General features: G+C 42.2%; 1 protein-coding gene across 2 annotated transcripts in view; it reads left to right on the forward strand.

Moving 5' to 3' along the window:
* Positions 1-26365, forward strand: part of MYO5B (myosin VB) — a 328229-nt gene that overhangs the window by 184954 nt on the left and 116910 nt on the right. For both annotated transcript variants that reach the window (XM_075932680.2, XM_075932681.2), the window contains exons 10-12: positions 837-1102; positions 10349-10430; positions 11611-11751. In XM_075932680.2, coding sequence (XP_075788795.2) covers positions 837-1102; positions 10349-10430; positions 11611-11751 — 489 coding nt within the window. The remainder of the gene's footprint in view (positions 1-836; positions 1103-10348; positions 10431-11610; positions 11752-26365) is intronic.

The following is a 26365-nucleotide window of genomic DNA, read 5'->3' on the forward strand; positions in this document are numbered from 1 at the left end:
ATGTATCTTCCCAGGTTCAGACGGGGAACTGACAGAATTACCGGGCTTCTGGGTGGCTCTGTTCTTCAGAAGTGGAGGGACCTCGGTTGAAAGGCCGGAGCTGGGTCTAGCCTCGTTCTATCAGCCCTCATTCTATCACCTGCAGTGCATCGTGCAAGGCTCTGGTGGCTATTGAAAGGCCCCAGGGGCAGCAGTGGCAGCCACAAGCGCGGGGCAGCTAGAAGCCCCGAGCAATTATCCCCATGTCAGTGGGCCTGGGTTCAGTTAAACGTTCTCATTTTTGTGTCATCTCTGTTAGCCAAAGATAAACCAGATGGGAACTCAGCTCTGATGTCGTTTTTTGATACTGATCCTGGAAATCTAGAATTAAAATTCGATTAGGAATCAAACTGCTCTCTCGGAATCTACCACCAGGTCATTCATCTCTTCAGTGGTTAACATATTTCAAGAGATATAGAAACAGAATGAGACTCTTCAGTCAAGCCAGTAGTCCCTACCAATTTGTTATCTGCAGTTAATAACTGAATAGGAAACTAACATTATAAGGCAAATTTGAGGTTGGTTACAACCCTAAACTACAATAGCGCTAGTAATGACCAATCTCAGTGATACAGCTTGTGTTATAAATGGTACCTGTGCATCACACTAAAGCAGCAGTTTCAGAAATGGGTCTGATTCCCGAAGACCAAAGCGGTCTTGTTCGTTGTTTTTTCCTTACCCTACCTTCCAGTAAGAATAATAAGCAGCCCTGTAGCTCTGTTACGTGGGTGTTTCCTTGTCTTCCAGCCACAGCTCATTGAGCTCCTGCTGAATTTATGTCTCTCTTTATATCCTAGAAACAAGATGAACACCTGAATCATTTTTGCAGATTGCTTGGAGTGGAGCAGAGCCAGATGGAGCACTGGCTGTGCCATCGGAAGCTTGTCACAACTTCTGAGACGTACATCAAGCCCATGTCTGTACAGCAAGTCGTGAATGCCAGGAATGCATTGGCCAAGCACATCTACGCCCAGCTCTTTAACTGGATTGTGGAGCATATCAACAAAGCCCTGCATACCACTGTCAAGCAGCACTCATTCATTGGAGTGCTGGATATCTATGGGTAGGAACTGCCTCTGTTTCTTCCGCTTTCATTTGCCAGTCTGTTGCTGATTCCTTTGGCCTGTCCTCTTCTACTTCAGTTAAACATGATATTTTAGAAATCTGATCCATGCAAAACCTGTTCCAGGATGGGCTGCTGGAAAGAGGGGAGTGTATTTGCAGTACACCGAATGTTAGAAGTTGCGTTGAACAGGATTACGTGTAGCCTGATCCTGAGCTCCGTGAGCACTGGTGTCATCCACTGTTTTCCCTAAAGTGCCCAGCACCTTGCAAGATATCGCCCTTATTGCTCTCCCCACACCTCCCCCCGAAAAAAATCAAGGCAATGGATCAGGTTTATAGGGCACTCAGATGCAGTGCTACTCTCTTCATAGTGAAGTAGAATTATGATGGCTTGTTGTGTTGGAGTTTTACTGATACTTGAGTTCTCCTTACTGTGGACTAGGGGGATCATCTGATGTGCTACAGTTGGCAACCTGTGCTAATCAAGTAACAAAGTATTTTCCGCGAGAGCTTACAGTATGAGAGTACAAGCTGGTAAAGTGGAGAGAGTAAAAAGAACAAGGCTTGAGTATGGTATATTGTCTGTAGTACAAAACGAGTCTCCTGCGTCACATTCCAAATTCCTCCTTTCCACACTCTTGTAGACTTGGGTCTGGTTGAGTGTTGGGCTTTGATCGAGACCCATCTCTCTCCCATATGGGTGTCCAGTAGGTTTTTATGAAGGTTGGGGAGAAGGGACTTTGTGTATATTAAAAGCCCAGACTCCTCCTTTTATTGCTTATTCACTTGGTATTGTTTAAGCACTAATGTAAAAGAGACATGAAAGAGTCAGAGACCTAGAAAGTTTGAGTTAAAACCTTGCAAAGTAAAACAGATGGAGGAACGACGAGTGGACTGTGAAAAGGCCTGGCAGAAAAGTGGGGCTTGTACTATATAAATATTAATATTTCTAATGAAACAAGCAAAGTATCTCTAGTTGGGTTGGAAACTCCCTTGCTGGAGGTGGTTTATTATAACCTTAGAAGAGTGGTTCTCATTCTTTTCGGTTCAGGACCCATTTGTAAATAGACTGTCACAACCAGTAAATGGTGTGGGGGTAGAGCCTCTGGCGTGGCTTAGGTTGGATCCTGTTTGGCACTCACCCCTCAGTGGTGTCTTTTGTGCTGTGGGTCATCTTGGGATTGGCTCTCCGCTCCAGGCATTGCAACCTCCAAGGCTGCAGTCCCCTGGACTGGACCAAATCTGTCTGAGTGGAGCTGTAGTCTGGCTCATGGGGTTGTAGTGTGCTTCCTCATATTGGGCCTATCCAGGCTCCACTAGTCAATATGGTTGAACCAAACCTGAGTGGTGCTGAGTCTCCAGAGGGTCTAGTACGTGGAGTGGGGGAGGCAGGCAAGTCCAGCCAGCCCCATGGGAGAGGAGCTGCCACATGACCCTTGAAAACATTTGGTGACCCAATTTTGGTTCCTAACCCACGCGTTGGGTAACCCTGCCTTAGAAATTAGGCCATGTTTGCCCAAAAGCTCATGTCTGAGGATGGTGATTCCCTTTAATCCCAGTGCAGCCTGGGGCACCTTTTGTCACCTGCGTTCAAGGGCCAGCCACAGAATGGCGATGGCTGGAACTTGATTATTTCCACACCACCACTGCAAACTAGGAGCTCTGCATCCTTCCAGGTTGCCAGAATTTGTGGCTTGGTGGATCTCATTGGAGACTGGGCCTATCAATTACCATCTCTATCCCTACAGCCTAAAGAGATGGCAGTGGGACTGACAGCAACTCCCTGAAGAGCAGGAAGAGGGGACAGCAAGCTAATCTGTGCCCTGAAGATGTCAGGACTGGATCAGGTAGCTGGCCACTGGCCCACCCGTAGACAACGATTAAACATAACAGGGAGCTCAGGGTCTCTTGTGAAGAAGAGATTAGTGGAGGAGCAGGGCAAGGTGCCAAGCAACAGAGAGGAGCCCAATGCCAGGCAAAATGCTACCTGATGCCAGGTGCTTGCCAAATCTTACTAAGATTGGAACTCTAAATGGAACCCCAAAGTAGGTGTATTTTGAGTTTTTTAAGAAAGTTCACACAATCCTAGTCCCCCATGCAGCTAAAAGAATTGGGACAGGATTCTCACTTCTGCATCAAGCATCGTGGGATTTTTAACTTTTTTTTCTGATGTCTGGGAGGTCTATTTTTAATATCATATCTGAGAGAGAAACCCTCCCCTCTGCCACCAAGCTCTCCTTCCCCTCCAAGCCCACACAAACACAATGCTAAAGCATCAGTGAAATACTGATGGTGCTGAAAGAGCCACTGAACGTGCTTTGACCAGCAGCACATCCTGCAGCACCTTTGTGATCATTAAAGGCTCCCATCAAAAAACTGAGCCAGTATGACCCTGCCTACTTCAGGATGTGACGACAGAGCAGCTTGAAATGGCACTGCTGCTGGCATAGGGATTTGTTAGCATCAAGCGTGACCCACATGGATGCTACAAGATCTGGAGAATCCTTGAGGCTGAGAAAGTTGCCAGCTGCAGACATAGAATCATAGAATAATAGGACTGGAAGGAACCTCAAGAGGTCATCGAGTCCAGCCCCCCTCCCTCAAGGCAGGACCAAGCGCCGTCTACACCATCCCTGACAGATGTCTATCTAACCTGTTCTTAAATATCTCCAGAGAGGGAGATTCCACCACCTCCCTTGGCAATTTATTCCAATATTTGACCACCCTGACAGTTAGGAATTTTTTCCTAATGTCCAATCTAAACCTCCCCTGCTGCACTTTAAGCCCATTACTCCTTGTCCTGTCCTCAGAAACCAAGAGGAACAAATTTTCTCCTTCCTCCTTGTGACACCCTTTTAGATATTTGAAAACCGCTATCATGTCCCCCCTTAATCTTCTTTTTTCCAAACTAAACAAGCCCAGTTCATGAAGCCTGGCTTCATAGGTCATGTTCTCTAAACCTTTAATCATTCTTGTCGCTCTTCTCTGTACCCTTTCCAATTTCTCCACATCTTTCTTGAAATGTGGCGCCCAGAACTGGACACAGTACTCCAGCTGAGGCCTAACTAGTGCAGAGTAGAGCGGCAGAATGACTTCACGAGTTTTGCTTACAACACACCTGTTGATACAACCTAGAATCATATTTGCTTTTTTTGCAACAGCATCACACTGTTGACTCATTTTCAACTTGTGGTCCACTAGGACCCCTAGATCCCTTTCTGCCATGCTCCTTCCTAGACAGTCGCTTCCCATCTTGTATGTATGGAACTGATTGTTCCTTCCTAAGTGGAGCACTTTGCATTTCTCTTTATTAAACCTCATCCTGTTTACCTCTGACCATTTCTCTAACTTGCTAAGGTCATTTTGAATTATATCCCTATCCTCCAAAGAAGTTGCAACCCCACCCAGTTTGGTATCATCTGCAAACTTAATAAGCGTACTCTCTATCCCAATATCTACATCATTGATGAAGATATTGAACAGTACTGGTCCCAAAACAGACCCTTGAGGAACTCTACTTGTTATCCCTTTCCAGCAGGATTTAGCACCGTTAACAACAACAACTCTGACTACGGTTATCCAGCCAATTATGCACCCACCTTATCGTGGCCCTATCTAAGTTATATTTGCCTAGTTTATCAATAAGAATATCATGCGAGACCGTATCAAATGCCTTACTAAAGTCTAGGTATATGACAACCACTGCTTCTCCCTTATCCACAAGGCTCGTTATCCTATCAAAGAAAGCTATCAGATTAGTTTGGCATGACTTGTTCTTCACAAACCCATGCTGGCTATTCCCTATCACTTTATTACCTTCCAAGTGTTTGCACATGCTGAGGAGTGGTTCTAAAGGAGTGTCAATCAGAGGAGCTTTCAAGAAAATATTGTTGCCTGTCCATGTTGACTTGATTCCAGAGAGAATCCATGTGGACTGTAATGTGTCAGGAAAACAGTACTACTGAGGAAGGAGCCATATGGAGAAAGTGCAGACAAGTCAGTTGCTATCAAAGTAAGACGCAGGCAAGTTCTTGCAGAAATGTAAATACAAGTTGATTAGAGGGTAATGCCCATGAAAGAATAAGTTAGGTAAGAAAACTTCCATTACTGTGACCCAACCACAGGACCTTTCTGCTGAAGATCACAAAAATATCACTCCCCTAAAGCACTGGGCCAAAATTACAGTCAGTGGAACAAGTGAGGCTGGTGGTGAAGAGAGTTTTAACAGCCTGGTACCTAGTAGATGCTGCTGGCATAAGAGTTACTAGCTGGCTTCAGTAGTGACAAAGTCCCCAGTTCTGATGCCCTGCTAATAGATGCCAACTCTGCCCTCATATCTACACCAGTGACACCATCACAGGACCTAACCAGATCAGCCGCACCATCACTGGTTCATTCACCTGCACATCTACCAATGTAATATACGCCATCATGTGCCAGCAATGCCCCTCTGCCATATACATCAGCCAAACTGGGCAGTCCCTAGGTAAAAGAATAAATGGACACAAACCAGATATCAGGAATGGCAATATACAAAAACCTGTAGGAGAACACTTTATTCTCCCTGGACACACAGTAGCAGATTTAAAGGTAGCCATCCTGCAGCAAAAAAACTTCAAGACCAGACTTCAAAGAGAAACTGCTGAGCTACAGTTCATCTGCAAATTTGACACCATCAGTTTAGGATTAAACAAAGACTGTGAATGGCTAGCCAAGTACAAAAGCAGATTCTCCTCTCTTGGTGTTCACACCTCCACATCAGCTGCTAGAAGTGGGCCTCACCCTCCTTGACTGAATTAACCTCGTTATCTCTAGCCTTATTCTGGCCTGCATATTTATACCTGCCTCTGGATATTTCCACTACATGCATCTGAGGAAATGGGTCTTTGCCCATGAAAGCTTATGCTCCAATACATCTGTTAGTCTATAAGGTGCCACAGGACTCCTTGCCGCTTTTGCTAATAGATAGACATTTCATAACTCTGTCTATGCTTCTGTATTTCATCCAGCTTAATACGGGGATTGTGACATTAATAAGTTTTGTATAATGGCTTCCTTTTGAAAGAGTGATGTTGTCAATTGAATGCAAGGTGAAGGATTTCTCTGGAGCTTAGCAATCAGCTTCCTTATTCTCCCTTACACATCACTAGCCCTGGGACCTTTTAGGCTGGGATTTTTAGACCACTTTGAAAAGATGAGCCTTAGCACTTACTAACACTTTAAAAATGAATTTGTGTCTGAATTCAGTGTTAGGGATTGGTTTCCACAGGCATCCATTCAGAGCCTAGGTCCTATAGAGCATAAAGCTCTGCATCCTGCCCTACCAGCAGCAGAGAAAAGAGATTATTTTGCTGCTTTTATTAAGAAATGACTTAAGGGGTTCCGCTATTAAATATTCTTAGGAAAAAAAAAAAGCATAAGGGTTTGCACCTGGCCAGAGAGCACACAGTGGGTCCTCTCCAGCTGAAACAGTGATATATGCTTTAGGGATGTCAAATCCCATTTAATTAGTTAACTGGTTAAATGTTAAGTTTAAACAGTTAACTGATTAAATATGGTGGGCAGGCTAGAGCAGTTCTCCCGCCATGAGTAGGGGCTGTTCCAGCCCGACAACTTCCCAAGTGGTTAGGGACTGCTGCTTCCAGGTCTGCTTTCATACAGGGCTGCAGCAACCCTCCGGGTACCAGTTATCCGTTAGGCAGTAAGCATCACCCGTTAAGGGTGGTGCTTACTGGATAGCTGGTTAATCAGTTACCCATTAACATCCCTAATATGCAGAGTTATCTGTTGTGCTAAGGACTGGACTTGACATTTTCAGCACTGACTCTTGATGGAACCTTGAATAAGTATCTTAAATGCTATCAGTGACCCTACCTGTAAAATGAGGGGGTAGTACGTACTTACTTCACAGGGAGTTGAAGGTTATTTAGCTAATGGTCATAACAGTCCTTGAAGATGAATGTACTGTATAAAAGGTAAGTATTCATAATATTATTATTATAAAGCAGCATATATGGTTCTTGTCATCTTGAATCTTGCTTAAGATTACATTGCACTAAATATATATATATTTATATATATAGTTATGGACTATATTATATATTTAAGATGTCCAGCCAAATCCTAGACATTATCTCTGTGGGAGATGAGTGTCTCTTCTCTGTACCTTTATCATGAACCCATGGTTGATACAGAAATTTTGTTTGTAAAGGAACAAAAATGTTGTGTCCTTAGAGGATTTACCTATTATCCACTATGGTAGGTGAGGCCGAAAGTACTGCCTGTTGTTAAGGTTGCCCACTGTTGCTTATTATAAGGCCCTGGTCGTCAGTCCTGTAACCAGCTGAGCTAGATTTTTCTATGCTAGCTGTCTGCCTTAGGTGAATTTTTTTTCTCGGAATCTGCGGAACTGTTTTGGCTGAAAAGAGAAAAGAAAAATTAAGAAAAATATATTGCTTTGCTCATGTTAAAACATTCAGCTCACACTGAACATGCTCCATCCCGGGAGGATCAGGATTTCCCTGTAACGGCAGATCTAGTTGGCAGCAGTGTAAAAGTAGGGAGGCTCTCCCTTGCTGACTCCCAGGCTGTGTGATTTGAATGCAAAGGGGACAAGAGCTGGAGCTGTAGGATGGGGAACAGGGAGAAATTGAGGAGGAGAATAGGATTAGGTGCTATAGGCATGGGGAGGGAGAAAGGGAGATGGAGACTAGCTAGGCAAAGATTCTGACACTTGGAGGAAGAACCTGAGGTTGAACATGAATCCTGGGGAGGGAAATTGGGACTAGGAGCCTGTGCAGTCGGGCATGGGGTTGGGAGAGGAATTGGCAACCCGAGGCCAGGGTGGGCGAGAAAGACAGAAAGGAGGAGGAGCTGGAGCAGAGTGAGAACTGTGAATTGCTGGGTAAGAGGACCAGGAGTAGGAATGGAGAAAGGAGTAGTTAAAAGGGTGAAACTAGGACATGCCAAGCATGAAAACTGGGTCTGGACTGAGAAACCTTAGGAGTAGAGACTGGATGGCAAGAAGAAAGGTGTAGAAGGCAAGATTGAAAAAGGTGGGTTTGTGTAGTCTGGAAAAGAGAAGACTGAGGGTAAGACATAAGTTTTCAAGTATGTATCTAAAGAAGGGGGTGTGGGAAGGTTGATTTGTTCTCCTTATTCACTGAAGGTAGGACAGGAAGTAAGGGGCTTGAATGGCAGCATGGGAGATCTAGGTTGGACCTAAGGGGAAAAAAACTACCTCTCAGAAGAGTTATACTTTGGAACAAATCACCAAAAGTATCCAACCTAACAGCTCCCATCTTTAAAGTGACGATATTACCCCTCATCTCAGAGGTATGGAAATAATGTATTAATATTTGTCCAGTACTCAGACATGGACGTGATGAGCAATGTAGAAAATCTCATGAGGAAATAATTCTGTCTTCCAAGTAGGATTTGAATGGGGTGCAGTAAATAAGACTCGGGCCCATGTTTTGAACAGTGAGGATAAAGCAAAATATTGAATTGCTGCTCATTAATGAAAAACCTTCCATTCTCTGCACTAAATATGATAGGAGTCATGTGGGAAATATGTGATCATGTCTCTGTCATTTTTTTATTTTGCCTCGTGGATATTGTAGAAAATAAATAAATTCAGCTTGTTAAAAACACAGTTATATATCTCTGGCTTCAGTGCTGAAAATGTTGAGGATGGGAGGCATACATTCAAAGGTTCTTGATAAGCAGCTTGTGGTGACTAGAGGTACTGCTGCTCTTCTACTTCTGGCAGTCTTTCAGAGGGGATTCACAAATCATATCCTAGGTCTCTGAAGCAGAAAAATAGTGCCTCCTCTCATATTGTCCTCTTCCTCTCTCATTCATTCGTCATAGACTTTTCTATCTCACATTCTTTCTCTCCTCCCTCCCCCAATCTGTTTTAATGAAAATCTCTCTTCAACCCATGCTCTGTGCAATCACGAAGTTGCAGGAATTTGAATTGTTATGGAGCTCCAAAAGTCTAGTGTCCTTTAGCATTGAAAGGATTTAGGTTATCATGATTAGAAAAGGATTTCCAAAGATGTTACTTTTACTAAAAGTGCTGCAGTAGGCTATTTTTCACAGAGCTTGTTACGTCTGGGGATTCAAGTGAATGCACTGGTCAAAAAGTGGGTTTGAAATCAAAGAGAAACGCATCACAAGTTCTTCAAGGACAAATTATGTCAAATAGTCAGCAGTATTTTAGAAAATAACATGTAAATGTCTTTTAGTTCCCCAAGTGGCCAGTAAATTGATTTCATCGATAAAACACAAGGAATTGAATTCCTCGGTTTAAAAGCTGGTGTGATGACTTCTGTCATGAATAATAACATTGTTGTTCCATTGTTGGGGGTGGAGAGGGAGGGGAGGGCTTTATAATCCTGGTAACTATGTTTGATGAGAAAAATGCTGACAAAATTTCCTCATAGGGACAGAGTTTTGTTAATCAGCTTGAGAATGTTGGATTTCCTTAAAGGCAATTCAGTTATAAAATGTAAAATCTACAGCCTGTCTAAACTCTCATTCGTTTTTCAGTTGATGGGAGTTAAGCCATTACATTTGGTGACATGGGAATCGTTACCTGAATATTCAAAAAAATTGAGAAATTATGAACTAATTTTGGGGTTGTATCAAATATGAGACTCCAGAGAGTAGAGGATTACAAATGTAAGCCTTTAAAATGGCAAATAGAGGATGTTTAAACCCTTTTTCTTTATGATGCAATAAGAACATTCTGCCAGTGAACACAGTTCCCAGTATATGGCCAATTGCATTTCTGTGCCATTTTTTTAAAATTATTATTATACTAGGGCAATTCAAATCAAGAAGTAGGCACTGCTGCTTGCTTCTTGCCACAATGAACAATTTAAATGATCTGGGACATCAGATTTTCTTCCCCTTAGACTTGGCCTTAGAAATATTTACTCCCTGAGAGAGATTGTTAGCCTTCTAGGCTCAGTATAACACTATACAAAGTGTTATAAGCTATACTTGTACTGAACATCTGAGTAGTACCTAATGAGAGAATTCTTTGCAGTCCCTTGTGTTGTGAAATGTGAAGATGCAGATCTTGTGAACTAACATACATGTGGAGTTGGGAAAGAGGGAATCTAGTAACTCTGACGAATGACTGATGTTCTTTACTGTGTAAATGATGACATAGTTACAGAGTTAAGTAGATTTCAGAGGAAGCAACACTTACACTGTGGTGTTCATCGTTCTGCAGGTTTGAAACTTTTGAAGTGAATAGCTTTGAACAGTTTTGTATCAACTATGCCAACGAAAAGCTCCAACAGCAGTTCAACTCGGTAAGGTCAGCTTGAAAATATTTCCTAAGATTAAAGTCCGGCCACATTCTTTTGTGGTAGTCTTTCACTTATGCAAACTTGTTTCCCCTCTGGCCAAGTCTCACTAGTGACAAGAACTCAGCAGTTATAAGAAAAGCCCTACTGGGGCTTATGCAGTAGCACTCATGATCATGCAGTCCATCTGTACCAAGTATTCATTGCTAGAGTTTTGCTTGGTTTTGGTTTTGCCATAAATCTGAATCTTAGCAGGTTTTCAAACCGTTTATTCCATCCTGTATCAACTGATGTTTCTGGTTGATTTGTGTGGGAAACCATTGAGAAAACTGTTGGTTTTGCATAATTTCAGTGCCAAGCTAAACCTGGCTGGTTGCATTGAATTTGCTTCAGGATTTAAAGAGAACTCCGGAGTGAAAATCTCTGGGAAGCAGACTTAACCTGCTAAGAACTGAAATTACTTTACATAATCTGCCTGAGTCATACACATTCTAACACAATTTGTAGTCTTTGTGTGGGGATGTGAACAGATAGATTGCATTAGCTATATTGAGTGGATATCAACACAAAAATGTCAGAAATTTTACACTATTAACAAAATAAAGAAAACATACTTGGTGAACATTCAGAAAAGGGTAGTACCCTCCCATTCATCACAATAATGAAAATGTCTTTTGAATCACAGCTGTGATGTTGGTAACTCTCTTAGGAAAATCAACTCCGTCTCCCACTTCTGTGGAAGTATGCTCAGGCACACCTATTTGCTGTGTTCTAATATAAGTATCTAGATAGGTAAATATCTAGGATATACTAGTTCACTGTGTGGTTTTACTGATCATGGAATTTGAAAATGAGGAATCATTAGTGGAGGAGGCAGACATCTCGAGTACTTGTAAGCTACGTTATGCTCCCCTGCTAGGATGCTAGGGACTGTTTGAATAATTTTCCAATGCTATATATGAAGAAAATACCCCCCTCTGAGGTGTTTTACAGTGGTAGACTTTGAGATCCTTAGTCTGTATGTGGAGCCAGCAAATAGCAGAGAAAATTCAAGCACTTCTTAGGGATGTACAGGAAACCTATTGCAATTACTAGAAGTGCAAAGAAGTGTTAACTGGGATGAGGGAAGTTTCATTATTAAAAAGGTAACAGTTTAGTAACGCTCAACTGTCTTTTCTGATTACAGCATGTATTTAAGCTGGAGCAAGAAGAGTATATGAAGGAGCAAATCCCTTGGACTCTTATAGATTTTTATGACAACCAGCCCTGTATAGACCTTATAGAAGCCAAACTTGGTATCTTGGACCTATTAGATGAAGAGTGTAAGGTAAAGAAAAACATTGATGTAATCAAAGGCATTTTTATCGTTCTCAGAGTAAATTGAACTGGTGTTCAGTGTGATGGGTCCCAAAGCTCACCGACCAGCACCCCCCAACAGCAGGAGGGGCCAGTAAAACAATCTTTGTCCAAAATGAACTGAAATCTAGAGATCTTATTGTATTCATCTCTGCTCTTGGCTCGCATGTAGAAGCATTATCTCTTATCTGATTAGGAGACTCTGACCATTCCTTTAAGATGCAGAATTTGCAGTAGTCATCCCCTTGTTTGTGACCTCGAGGCTGAGTAAGGCTATTGCAATATTTACTTCCAGGTACAGTTGAAGACCACAGGTAAGCATGATCTGAAGCAAAAGGTTGCTGCCCTTCTAAATTGGCCAGATCACTGACACAACAGCAGTGTTCTCATTTCAACATTGGGTGTAGTTGCTGATATTTTGTTCCCTGAATGGGACCCAGGCTTTTCGTGTTTGTTTTTTTTAGTTCCTTTCCCCCAAGTCTGTATCCTCTCACAGCCACTGAAATAGGCTGCTTTTTCTTGTGGTTCATGGGAGGAAAGTCTTTTTGGTAGAGCTTTCTTAGTCTGGATCTCCACCTTTTGGAATTCACTCCTCTTGGAGGGTTGGAAACCAGAACCAACATACTGGTAAATTCTGAGAACAATCAAATTAGTTAGTTTTGAAGGAGCTAATTTATAAAAGTTGATGATGCAATGACAAGTAATTAGTTGGAATCCTGACAAGTAATTAGTTGGAATCCTTTGGGGAAGGTATCCTTTTTATTCTGTTTGTATGGCGTGTAGCACGCGGGGTCCTGGTCCACGACTAAGGCTCGTAGACACAACCAAATATAAATAATAAATAATGATAATAATGGGTTGTATTTATACAAAGGGTGAAATTCTAGGTTTATTGAAGTTGATGGTAAAGCTTCCATTGACTTGCATCTAGCCAGTACTCCATTTAAATTGTCCAGATTGCTGAAATCAGACATATTATGCCAAAGAATCAGAAGCCTCTGAGACATCCTTGCATTGTTAGTCTGTCATTTTTACACTGTCAGTCTGTCATTTTTACACTTTTTCCATGTTGTAACAATTCATACAATGAGATTTTTGTCCTAAATGTCCATATGAGGGACTAGCAAAAATCAGTTTGCCTGGTTGAAGTGGCTTTAACCAAAGGTCAAACAAATGGTATTAGGAAGCTTGTGAACAGTTTAAAGACTTTTCTTGCAGTGAATCTGTAGAAATGGACTTCTATGTTTATTGCTGCTCAGCAGCTTACCATCAAATTTGTTCAACTTACAAATTAAGTTAGTAGCAGCCAGAAATGCAAGCTTGTCTTAGAATCCAAAAGTCAAGTAGGACTCTTCCTTGCTCATCCATCACCAGCAATAACAATTCTGCAGCTGGAATTTAGTCAATATGTTTGTTGATGATGCTTGAGGCAATAGAATCAAGAGATTTAGATCATCAGGATTGGTAGAGCAAGGAGTTATAGAGCATACTGTAGTCACCAAACACAGCAGAAATTTCTTGGCCTAAACATGAGAGGGGGGATCTGTTTAATAAGAAGGTGCCAGTTTTGCTGCTCTTTTCTGTTCATAATCTCCCGTTAACACAGGGAAGTAACTTCCTGAAAGTTGCTCTTCATACTAGTTTTTATGTAGTATGATTAACAGGCCAGTGTTTAAACCATCTGTTATTAGGCAACAAAGTCTGCATTAAGATGCAGGAGAATGCATATATACAGTAAACTTAAAAAACAACAAAAGGTCTGGTGGCCCTTTATAGACTAACAAAACATGTAGATGGTATCATGAGCTTTTGTGGGCACAGCCCCTTTCTTCAGATGACCGGAGTTGAGTTTAGGATGTGCAGACCCAAGATAAATAGGGAAGAAGGGAGAGGGGGAGGAAAAAGAGAAGGGGCATGAAACAAGGAGCAGAGAGAATAAAAATATCAAAGGGAAAAACAGGTAGGCAGAGCTGGTGCCATAAGCACCTGAAAATTGGATAGTGAAAAGGAAGCAGATTAGGATCAAAGGGAATTATTACAAGAATCCACATAGAGAACTGTTGGCACCTTCATTGAATGTTAGGTTGGTAATGTCCCGGTCATCCATCCTCCCGATTGAGGAGATGATGATCAGAGTGAGAACTGAATTTGTAGATGAATTGTAATTCCAGTTCCTTCCTGTGTATTTGACTAGTAGAACTGGTTTGTGACAAGACAGCCACCTGGAGATCTTTTAAAGAGTGATTAGGTAGATTGAAGTGTTCCCCAATAGGTTTCTGTATGTTCCCTTTATGGATATCTGATTTGTGTCCATTGATTCTTTCCCGTAGGGACTGTCCAGTTTATCCAATATATATAGCAGTGGGGCATTGCTGGCATTTGATGGCATAGATCAAATTACTGGGTGAAAAGTTGAATGATCCCCTGATTTGGTAACTTAAGTTGTTGGCTCCAGTAATGAATTCTCTTTTATAGATATGTGAGCAGTGTTGGCACCGCAGCTGATTACAGGGCTGGTTTCCAGGATGCTTATGATGTGGTTGTGTAGCATGGATACTGGAAAAAATTCATTTCAGGTTGGGGGTTGTCTGTAAGCAAGAATAGTTTTTCCCCCACAGGCCTCTGAGAGTGAGGGATCATTTTCCAAGATGGGTTGCAGATTGTGTATAATGCATTAGAGGGGTTTGAGCTGTGGACTATATATAATAACAAGTGGAATTCTGTTGTTTTGTCTTTTGGGTCTGTCTTGAAGTAGTTCACATCTGGGTACTTTTTTGGCTCTGTCAATCTGTTTTTTCACTTCTCCATGTAGGTATTTCAGTTTTAGGAATCCTGTAGGTGTTGGTTTCTGTCTGTGGGATCAGAGCAAATCTGGTTGTATCTTAGGGGTTGGCTGTATACAGTAGATTGAGAAATGTGTCTGGGATGGAAACTGGAGGCATGAAAGTAATTATAGTGGTTGGTGGGTTTCTGGTATAGGGTGGTGGAAATTTGTCCATTATTCAATTGTACTGTAGTGTCCAGGAAGTGGATTTCTTGTGTGGGCAGGTCCATGCTGAGGTTGATAGTGGGGTGGAAGTTGTTGAAATCTTTGTGAACTTCCTCAAGAGTCTCTTTTCCGTGGGTCTATATGATGAAGATGTCATCAGTGTAGCATAAGTGAAGTAGCGGTGTTAAGAGGCAACAGCTGAGGAAACGTTGTTCAAGGTCAGCCATAAAGATGTTGGCATATTGTGGTGCCATGCGGGTGTCCATGGCTGTGCCGCTGACTTGGAGATACAAATTGTCTTTGAATTGGAAGTAGTTGTGGGTGAGGACAAAGTCTCAGAGTTCTATAATCAGGTGTGCAGTGCTGTTATCAGGGATGGTGTTCCTGATAGCTTGTAATGCGTCTTCGTGTGGAATGTTAGTGTAAAGGGCTTCTCTGTCCATAGTGGCCAGGATGGTATTTTCAGGTAGATTATTGATGCTTTGAAGTTTCCTCAGGAAGTCAGTGGTGTCGCAGAGGTAGCTGGGAGTGCTGGTAGCATAAGGTCTGAGGGAAGGAGTCAATATAGCCAGATAATCCTGTGGTAAGTGTTCCAGTGCTTGAGATGATGCGCCCTCTGGGATTTCCAGGTTTGTGTATTTTGGGTAGCAGATAAAAAGTTCCTGGTTGGGAGTTAGGGGGAGTGTTAGTGTAAATTCGTTCCTGAGCAGCATCAGGGAGCTTCATGAGCAGTAAACTGTTAACCTTCATGTTCTTTCAGTGTAGCAGACCTTGCCTCTTCTGTAGCAAGACATTTAAGGACACTAATCACTTGTTAGCACCATTAAGATTCATGAGCATAACTCAGGCCTCAAGGTGAGAAGGAGGCAGAAGTGTCAGGTTACATCAAAGGAATGCTTTTCTGATTTGTTATTCAAATTCCCTTTTCCCTCCTGGGATTTAATGAGGAATCTGACCAGTCCTCCTTTGTGAAATGAAGGTGACTTGTTATATGAGCACTCGCTTCATTCCATTTCTTATGTGACACATGGACTTTCTTTCCCATTTAGAATTGGATTGTCTTCCCTGGCTAGTGGCTGAGTGTTATACTATTGGATCTAATAATTTGTGATGAAGACACTGTGTTTTTACTGTGAGTGAGAGCTGAGATTTTTCACATTAAGTTAATCTGATCTTATTTAATTAGGTATTTAAGTACTCTGGACCATTTCTTTTTTTTTTTTAAATTGAGCATTAGTCATTGAAATGTCTGCTGGTTTCATTAATTTAGTTCTGGTTGGCTTGTGCATTCAAACGAAAGCACGAGGTAAAATAGCATATTGTGAATAACACAAAGTAGAATGCATAGTGCAGTATGACACATGTTTGTGGTATTCTTCTTCTTTCTGATTCAGTACTGAACTATTGCCCATGCACAGTAGAAGATGACATTCTCTTCCTGGAGGTGGCTGTTTTGGGTGAGACATAATGACTTAAACACTTATGGTCATTAAAGATGCCACCTCCGTTCTTGCAAGGGAAGGTAATAGTAGATGTACTGGCCAAATTCCAATTTGATTACGTCCTTCCTACTGAAAATTTACTCTGTAATTGCTTCTTGTATGCCATATCTTAGTTTCCCTGGGGAGAGATGTTTTAGGTGGCTGAATCACTAGCCATGTCCAAGCAGTGGAAGCTGCGCTGAGGCTGTACATAGCAACAATTAAATGAAGACTTTCCCATTTTTAGCATATTTTTGGCTTGGCTTGGCTTGTCAATAATGGATTCGGATTCTAATTAATTAACAAATGAGAACAAATTAAAACTTAATTATCACACTGGATGATGACTTAGAAGTAGGTCATGAATCTCAGCTCAGTTGCTCAGTGTGTTTTTTACCCCTTGTTCTGTTAAGCCTCTGATTCTCCCGACTTGAGAAGACCTCCAACTATTACGAGCGAGGAGGAAAGTTTCTCAGGTGGCAGTGTTACCCAGAGTTTGCAGAACGTACAGCAGAAGTAACTTATTTTACTCTGAGCGGTGTCAGGAATAAATCTGTGGGAACAAAGCAATTCCGTCTGATAAAAGATTAATTCAAGTCAGCATGCACGATCTAAAACTGCAATTTCCTAGATTTAAGCACACACAGACATAAAGAACAGGTTTAGAACATCCCAGATATTTACTCAAAATCTTTAATGGTATTGAGTAATTAACAGCAGGTACACCAAAGCCAGTTGCTCACCCTCTGGGGAGAAAAGCTATCAGGAAAAATGTCTTTAGATCCATCTTGAGTCTTTTATAACACATTTCTACTAAACACATAGGAAATAACCACCCTTCTAAAATCATCACTTTCCTAACTTTCAATCAACTTCTAATATTAGAGACACCCAGACTCAAGGGCTGAGTCTACACTGGGCCACTTATTCCGGAAAATCAGCCGCTTTTCCGGAATAAGCTGCGAGCTGTCTACACTCGCCCTTGAATTTCCGGAAAAGCAACGATGCTCTACTGCTATTCCGGAAAAACTATTCTGCTCCCACTCAGGCATAAGTCCTTATTCCGGAACACTGTTCCGGAAAAGGGCCAGTGTAGACAGCCCAGTAGTCTTTTCCGGAAAAGTGCGTCTACATTGGCCACAGATGCTTTTCCGGAAAAAGGGCTCTTCCGGAAAAGCAGCATGCCAATGTAGATGCTCCTTTTCCGGAAAAACTGAAAACGGAATAGTATTCCGTTTTAAGCAGTTCCGGAAATTCATGCCAGTGTAGACATAGCCAAGGTCTTCTATCCACCAAGGTTTTCGGTTTGTTGCTACTTTCCCCTTCTCCTATTCTTATTAGCAGAAACTGTCTATTCCGGAAAATCAGCCGCTATTCCGGAAAAACTATTCTGCTCCCACTCAGGCATAAGTCCTTATTCCGGAACACTGTTCCAGAAAAGGGCCAGTGTAGACAGCCCAGTAGTCTTTTCCGGAAAAGTGCGTCTACATTGGCCACAGATGCTTTTCCGGAAAAAGGGCTCTTCCAGAAAAGCAGCATGCCAATGTAGATGCTCCTTTTCCGGAAAAACTGAAAACAGAATAGTATTCCGTTTTAAGCAGTTCCGGAAATTCATGCCAGTGTAGACATAGCCAAGCTCTTCTATCCACCAAGGTTTTCAGTTTGTTGCTACTTTCCCCTTCTCCTATTCTTATTAGCAGAAACTGTCAGCTAGTTTTGACCTTGTCTCTAAATACCTGCTTTCCAATTAACCCTCAACTCTGTGGTGTTCTATTGAACTAATTCATTGTGGCTAAATACACATCATGTGGTTGCAATTGGCTTGATCTCATTTTGGGGGTGTATACACCCATTAAATCCAGGGTAACAGTGGATTGTCCCATAACTGCGAACAAAAATCTGGTACTGTCTGCTGTGGGTGACAGGCTACTAGACTAGATGTACCATTGCTCTAATTCATTATGGGTACGTCTACACTGCATCCCTAGTTCGGACTAGGGATGCAAATGGAGACGACCGAAGTAGTTAATGAAACGGGGATTTAAATATCCCACGCTTCATTAGCATGATCTCCTCGGCGCACTAGTTCAAATCATAGCTGATTTGATCCAGGAAGTGCGTGCTGGGACACATTAGTTCGGACTAACGCCCTTAGTCCGAACTAACATTGCTCCTCATTTTTTGAGGCGTAACGTTAGTTCGGACTAAGGACTTTAGTCCGAACTAATGGGTCCCGGCGCACACTTCCTGGTTCGAATCAGCTGTGATTCGAACTAGCACGCCGGTGAGATCATGTTAATGAAGCGCGGGATATTTCAATCCCCGCTTCATTAACTACTTCGGTCGTCTCCATTTGTATCCCTAGTTCGGACTAGGGATGCAGTGTAGACGTACCCTATGATTTCTATATATGAAAAATAAGTGCGAGCCTCCTTTGGTGTTGTACAAAGGCCTGCTAGCTAAAACAGAATTCTCTCCCATTCTAAACAAACATTACTTTTCATCCACACTTCCGGGGCGTAATCCCTACACACATCAATTCTAATACAATTTCTGTGATATTTCTCTGTAGCTTGGAGTGGTGCAATTAGTCACAGCTTGATAATGGACCCTTCTATAATAACTGCAAATGCACCTCAGCCATAGAAAGTTTTCAGTGAACATGGTGAGTGAAAGCACCATTTTATTGATTAAAGCCTACTCACACCCACATCCCAGCTGTATTTTTAGAAGCTCACCACTCCTCCTTGCTGTTAGAAAATAACGAAACCTCTTCTGTTATACAGCACCATGGAGAGAGAATTGCTCTGCTATGAGCAGCAGTTGGTATAAAAGTACAATTAGCCAGTTGGCAAGTAAGCCTGCTAATATAGTGGATAAATGTACTCTGGCACTGAAACTCCATCAAGAGGTTCTGGCAACATAATGAAATATTAGATTAGAAGTGGAGTTTTTGTCACCAAAGTTCTTGCCTCTCACGATGTTTATTCCTTAGTTTTTAAAAAATGAGATACAAAAATCATATGGAAAAGGATAAAATAAATAATTGTATGTCAAGGGACTTTAGTGAACGATGTAATGCAAATAGCTACAACCCATAGCAAGAATTTAACTATACGGTTAAAAACAGAGTAAGCTGGGAGTCACCAGTGAAACAAATGGGTTTGGAGTTGAGGCAGAGTTTGACAAAGGAAACTTCATCTCCTCATGTGGCTGAAAGACTTTTTCTGATTATACATGCAAACTTTCAGAATCCGCAAACCCCATAATGAACATGTCTTTCTTTGTGTATCTTAGGAAAAGTTGTAGTTATATATGTATCACTTTAATGTCCAAATTATAAATGTGGCCGTTATGAGTCATAGAATCATAGAATACTAGGACTGGAAGGGACCTCGAGAGTCACAGCACAGTTGTTCACCCCATTCCAAAAAGAAAAAAGTCAGGTTACTGGTAATTTCTAGCAGGCTGATTTTTGAGTCCCACTGATATCTGTCTAGGAAGGAGTACTGCAGAAAGGGATCTAGGGGTCATAGTGGACCACAAGCTAAATATGAGTCAACAATGTGACACTGTTGCAAAAAAACAAACATGATTCTGGGATGCATTAACAGGAGTGTTGTGAGCAAGACATGAGAAGTCACTGTTCTGCTCTACTCTGCACTGATTAGACCTCAGTTGGAGTATTGTGTCCAGTTCTGGGCACCATATTACAAGAAAGATGTGGAGAAATGGGAGAGGGTCCAGAGAAGAGCAACAAGAATGATTAAAGGTCTAGAGAACATGAGCTATGAGGAAAGAGTGGAAGATTTGTGCTTGTTTAGTTTAGAAAGGAGAAGACTGAGCGGGGACATGATAGTCATTTTCAAGCATCTAAAAGGGTATCACGAGGAGGGAGGAAAAATTGTTCTCCTTGGCCTCTGAGGATAGGACAAGAAGCAATGGATTAAAACTGCAGTAAAGGAGGTTTAGGTTCCTAACTGTCAGGGTGGTTAAACACTGGAATACATTGCCTATGGAAGTTGTGGACTCTCCATCACTGGAGATCTTTAAGAACATGTTAAACAGACACCTATCAGGGATGGTTAGATGGTGCTTGGTCTTGCCGTGAGGGCAGGGGACTGGACTTGATGACCTCTCAAGGTCCCTTCCAGTCCTAGAATTCTATGATTCTATCTCTGCACATGTCAGTGTAAACTTCACTATGGGTTGAACCTCTCTAGTCCAGCACTCCGTGGTCCAGCATGATTTTAGTTAGCGAGTTGGCCAAGTTTCCTGCAGTCCCATAAAGTTTGTTTACAGCTGCCAGTACTGGTGCTCAGTGTTCTTAGCTGTTATTTAGCTCTACTTTACCCCTAATTGTTTTCTAAGAGCTCAGTTCATCCAAGGAAGTAGGTTTTACCCATGAAAGGTCATGAATCTATATATTTTTGTTAATCTGTAAGGAGCCGCAGGACCATTTGTTTTTAAAGTTGCAGACTAACATGGCTACCCCTCTAAGATGTTAGCAGTGGAAGTGCTAGTAATGCTGCTAGACTATATTGACCTCCTCTGATTTGGCAAATTCTCTGGTTTGCAGCCAGTCAGGTCCCAAGGATGCAGGACTATTGAAGTTCATCCTGTTTTAAAAAATAAATTGTCTTTGATTTGATGGTTGCTTGGTCTTCCATGGTTGCTTGGAAAACTATGTGGCATCTTCCAAAACTAGGCAGCTACTTCCTCTGATTTCTGCTTTATGAATCACTGCATGTAGGTTAGAAGGAGAGGAGAGACCCTCTGGAGAGTTTATGGTTTGGAGCTCATTAGTTCAGATCAGATGGCAGAATAACAACTTTCAGATCATAGTGAGGAAACAACAGAATGTGCTACCCCTGTGGAATGCTACAGAACTTTGGCATACCCTGGGGCTGTTCTTGAATTGGAGATGCAAGGAAGAGAGAAATAGCTAAAATTTTCCTTATTCATTTTTATAATGCTGATCACTGGCTTTGAAGAAGCTGCCTTTGCTATTCCATGGCCTTTGTTTTCCTGATAGATTGAATGTGTTTCCTTTACTCTGAATAACTCCCTCATCTTTGCCTCTTTCTGATTGATTCCTTGAAGGCTCAGGTGAATATTATTTATTTGAAACCCCTTCCAGCATTAAAAAAGGTCTAATCATGGAAAATCCTGAGTATATATAATAGTTATTTCTATTGCAATAGCCTGGGTTATTGCCATTAGTTAAGATACCGAATAAACAAATCATTGGTTTTTCAGGTTTTAAAATGCCATAAGGATGCACAAATTCCTATTTTGGCACAGATCATGATCCATGTCCAATAATGGCTTATGTCAGGTTCTACCTAGGAAGTTTAGAAACACAGCACAACACACTTGTTCCATTGTGCAATTGGAATGCCAATAGCCGGAGACAAACCTGGGACCTCTGGAGCTTAGTACACGAGTTGCTACCGCTTGAACTAAAAGCTTGCTGCCTCTCAGCTAAGATGTAGTACATACATATTTCTTTCGCTCTGTTAGCGGTTTAAGTGCCAGTACATGGAACAGTACACCACACCCAGTAGGTGTGTGAGTTATACAATAACACAATGAAAGCTCTTAATAGAGAACTTGAACAAAGTGACACTCTGTTTTGAGGCCTGTAAATTTTCTGTTTATAGTGAAATCCAGTTCTGTAATACGTGGGGTCACTATGAAGTGTACAACTTCCACCCTGTGTGTAGCAGGTAGGCGCTATATGGCAGGTTTTTAATGTTGTATGTCAGAGGGACTAAATGCCCCTGCTGCTGAGTCAGAATGATAAAAGAATGGAGGAAAAACTAAAAATAACATGGAAAGCCTTGTGAGATCATAAATGGGTATAGCTTACTTATGTTATAGCTACCCTGATTTACACCAACTAAAAATCTGGTGCGTTAGAGTCTAAACCAATTTTTAATCTTTTTTCTAATGACCCAGTAGCAATGAGTTCCATGGCTTAATTCTGGGTTGCCTAAAGAAAGATTTCAGTTATCTGTTTAAATTTTTATCTTTAAATCTTATTGCTTCCTGCTTGTATATTGGAACAAGGTAAATAAGGATATGCAACTGGCATTCTCTGTGTGGTCTTGTGAATAGCATGCTGGACTGATACTCAGGAGACCTGGGTTTTTTTTCCTGGTTCTGCCACTGGCTAGCTGCATGACCTTGGGAGAGTCGCTTCACATTTCTGAGCCTCAATTCCCCATCTCAAAATAGAGATAATGATGCTGACCTTCTTTGTAAAGCACTTTAAGAGCCACGGATGAAGTACTCCATAAGAACTTATTTGTTCATCTGAGGACCCCTCTCTGTTTAAAAGTCCTATTAAGTGAACTAGTACCCCTCAAAGCCCTTCAGCATGTTTTATAGCGTCTGTCCAGTTTCATTTTAAATGCAGTTTGTAATGTCTTACCTCTGATTCTTGTTTATGCTAAACAACACTTTCAGTATTTTAAAGGTGGCTTCTTGTTCGAAAGCTTCAGGATTGAGCTGATCCTTTGGAAACAAATAATTTAAGACTAATTAGCCCACTGACCTTACCATTTCCATGCCCTAGATACAAAGGACTTAATTCCAGTGGTGCCTAGGAGCCTTAGTGCTGGATGAAGAGTCACCTTCTCAGGCACTGTGCAAACACAGAATAAGCAGATGCTATAGAAATCTTACCCTCTTGTTTTCATGACTAATGACAGATATTTTTGTGACTACTATAGATTGGCTTATTAGAATAGCAGCTGCCCCAGCAGTTGCCAGCAATTATCCAGTGGTTGGTAATAAGCAGAAGGCAAGTTTGAGAGGCTACAGCCCAGGAAGGAAGCTCTGGGACACGCCTTCCCTGCAAACCTGCCAGGGGATGAGACAGCAGCGGGGTCAAGCTGCAGCCTGGATACCTGCTTATTCTACTATACACAGGGGACTTGGGGTCCTGTGGGGCTGCACCATACTTCTTCTTTCAGTGTGTGGGTGTCAGGGCTCAGCACAGCCCCATGCTTCTTTCCCTAGGTGCTGTCCCCCAGCAAAGTGTAACCTAGAGAGCACAGGGTGAGGTACCGTGCTGCTCTGACATCCAGGCTGCAGCCCCCATTCCTGCTCCTGACCTTCTCCCAGCCTGCAGCTCCTTATGTGCTGTGTGCAGGCATGTGTGCTGGGCTACAGCCTCAAAATGAGGCTTAAGTAGCGGCTGGTGGCTGCAGGCAGGTTTGCAGGGCTGCAGCTGGGGCAGGCATATCATAGTGCAGCAGGTAGGGACTTCTTTCCTTACTTCCCTCAAATGCGGGTATGTGGTATACTATTGCTAATACTGAATGCTATTAACACTGATGTAAATGGGATGGGATCGGTTCCGGGCAATATGCTGCCATTAGCTGGAAGTTGCTAGTATCAGGATCACTATTAAGCGGAAGATACTTACCATTGATCACCAGCGACATTACAGAGCTGGCTTACAGTGTCCAGTTCTGTTCAGATCAGCTTCTTACACTGTGCCCAGCATCATACAATCTGAGAGTTACCCCAAAATTGCAATAAGCAACCTGATTGTCTCTCACATGGCTCTTTCTGTCCCTTCCTCTCCCCAGCAGAAAGTTATCACAGAATTATTATTCTTTTAAAATTAACTAATTCTTATCATTGTTTTCTTTTTAGCCTTTGTGTCACGAATATTTAACTAGGTTCCCAAATATGGTTGCTTTTGAAGTACAGATATGCCCTCATATAAACTGAGTGCCTTTCAGTCTATTCTATATGGGTGGCTTTTGGAAGTGGTGGTGTCACTTGATAACCAAGGCTTCCGTTAGTAATGAAGGTGAAGATCTAAAGCAGTGGTACCCAGATGTGGGGATATGGAATGTGGAGGAACATTGGGTGGGTTGTGGAGGTGGGCCCTGAGCAGTGGGAATGGAGCACCACCCAGCTGTGCCTCAAACTTGCCCTCAGATAATGGACCTGAGTCCACCCTCAACCCTTCTTCCTGTTTTGTTTCTGTTCCACGGCCCATCCACCACTTGGCTGATAACTGTGACTCTGTTCATGGCCCTGCCCCCCAGACCCACTCCCACGTACAGCCCCAGCCTTGTCCCCCTTGTCCATATCCACATGGTCCCTTGCCCCAACTCCTGGAGGATGGGGCATGGACAGGGTAAAGGGAGGTGGTACCATGAAAAGTTTGGGGACCCCTGATCTAAGGGGTTGTATTGCAATTTTGGCCTGTTGTCTATGGCCAAAATGTATTTCCCTAAAATGTAATGCTTGTGCTGTGGTTTGTTCAATTGTTGTCCCAAAGGTGTCTACATTTTATAGGCATCTTTTGTGAAGTGCTTCGGTATCCTAATAAGGTAAACTTGAAAAACAAAATAGATTCAAAATCAGAAACAGACAACAAAGAATCCATGTCTATGCAAATTGAGAGAACCTTTCATCTTTCTCTCCCAGCAGTTACATTTTTCAGTCTCTCGTTGCTGAAAAACACAAGTTTTACCCAATAGAAGAAACCTGTGATGGATTTCTGTTGATATTTGATATAAATGCATTATAAATAGTTTAAAGGATCCGGTTGGTTGAGTCAGTGAAACATATGGAAGTAAAGCCCACTATCTCATTTGGCACCAGTGTTATCGTCAGGTGAAGTGTGTTGTGAATAATGAAAAGGCCTTGTCACAACATTGTAAATTTACACTGCTGCTAAAGCTGTAATCGGGGATAAAAATCGAGGCGTGAGCAATATCATCATGACTCGGATTTTAGTCCCACAGACCATATGCTTGATTCTGATGACAATAGAAGGCATTGACAGCATGGTGAAGTCTAAACAACAGCTATTTGAAAATATAAACCACTTGTATTTATCTGCATTTCCTAGAGACCCTGATCTTTTGGTCCAGGATTCAATAGATTTTTTTTTTCTTAAAAAAAAAAAAATCCTTTATAGGGAATGACTAGCAGTGAATATAACATGAGTGGGCACTTCATTTCCACTTTTTAACAGCATAAGCAATCAATCTATTCCTTGGGATATTGATTTTCAGAGAGCCAACTTAGTGGTAGATATATGTGCCTCTGCTGCATAATCACTGTAGAATGCATACGCATACAACTGGGCTTGTGGCTCTTGGAGATTACTTTCCCAAAATTGTAGGAAAGTATGGTACACACATGCCGCTAAGTATGTAGCTTTTATAAAATCTCCCCCTCAATCAACAGTCTGCACTGACAGCCCTGTGAAATCATCAACTTCCTTTAGGCTGCACATCTCAGCCATAAGGCAGCAACAAAAGTGACCTTGATCACACTTGCCTACTTTCCTTAAAGCATTCTTCTCTCTTTACTTTTCACTTTTTTGGGAGGGGGGACAGTTTGTGCAGAGAGAGGTGAAGCAGTGGTGCACTGGTAGCAACAGGGAGTAAGCCTTGTTTAAAAATCCATGGATGAGCCTGGTGGCACTGAGTGCATCGTGCCAAGTCATGGGATCGTAAGGCTTTGTGGGAGGAGACGTTGCACTGGTAGCAACAGGGAGTAAGCCTTGTTTAAAAATCCATGGATGAGCCTGGTGGCACTGAGTGCATCGTGCCAAGTGATGGGATCATAAGGCTTTGTGGGAGGAGACGTAACTCCTTCCCCTGGGTTTTGGGCTAGTAGAGGCTCTACAAAAGGGTGGGGAACCTCAGGCCCAGAGTCCAGATGTGATCCCCGGCTTGCCTGGATCTGATCCCCTGGGCTCAGGGCTCCCCTCTCCCCCAGCATTGGGGAGCTCGTGCTGGCACTCCAGCCCCTGCTGCACCCCACCTGACTGATACTTCTGTGGGTCAGTAGCCCATGACCCAAAAAAAGTTCACATGCTGCATGCCTCTTATGGGTGACTGCAGAGAATGCTGTTGGTGGCACCTCCTGTAACACAACAAGTGGTCGGTCACTTATCCAAATAAGGTGAATTTATTTAATATATTTTAAAACATTATAGAAGTCTGTATTTTATAGGAACTTTTTGCCTAGAAGGATCCTAAAACGTTTTACAAATTTAGTAAACTAATCTAGGGTGCTGTGCAAACTATACATTTTCTTGGGCTGAAGATCTTGTAGCAACACTTCACACCAGG

The sequence above is a fragment of the Pelodiscus sinensis genome, chromosome 6 (genome assembly GCF_052426305.1).
Source record: "Pelodiscus sinensis isolate ZL-2025 chromosome 6, ASM5242630v1, whole genome shotgun sequence".
Lineage (NCBI taxonomy): Eukaryota > Metazoa > Chordata > Testudines > Trionychidae > Pelodiscus > Pelodiscus sinensis.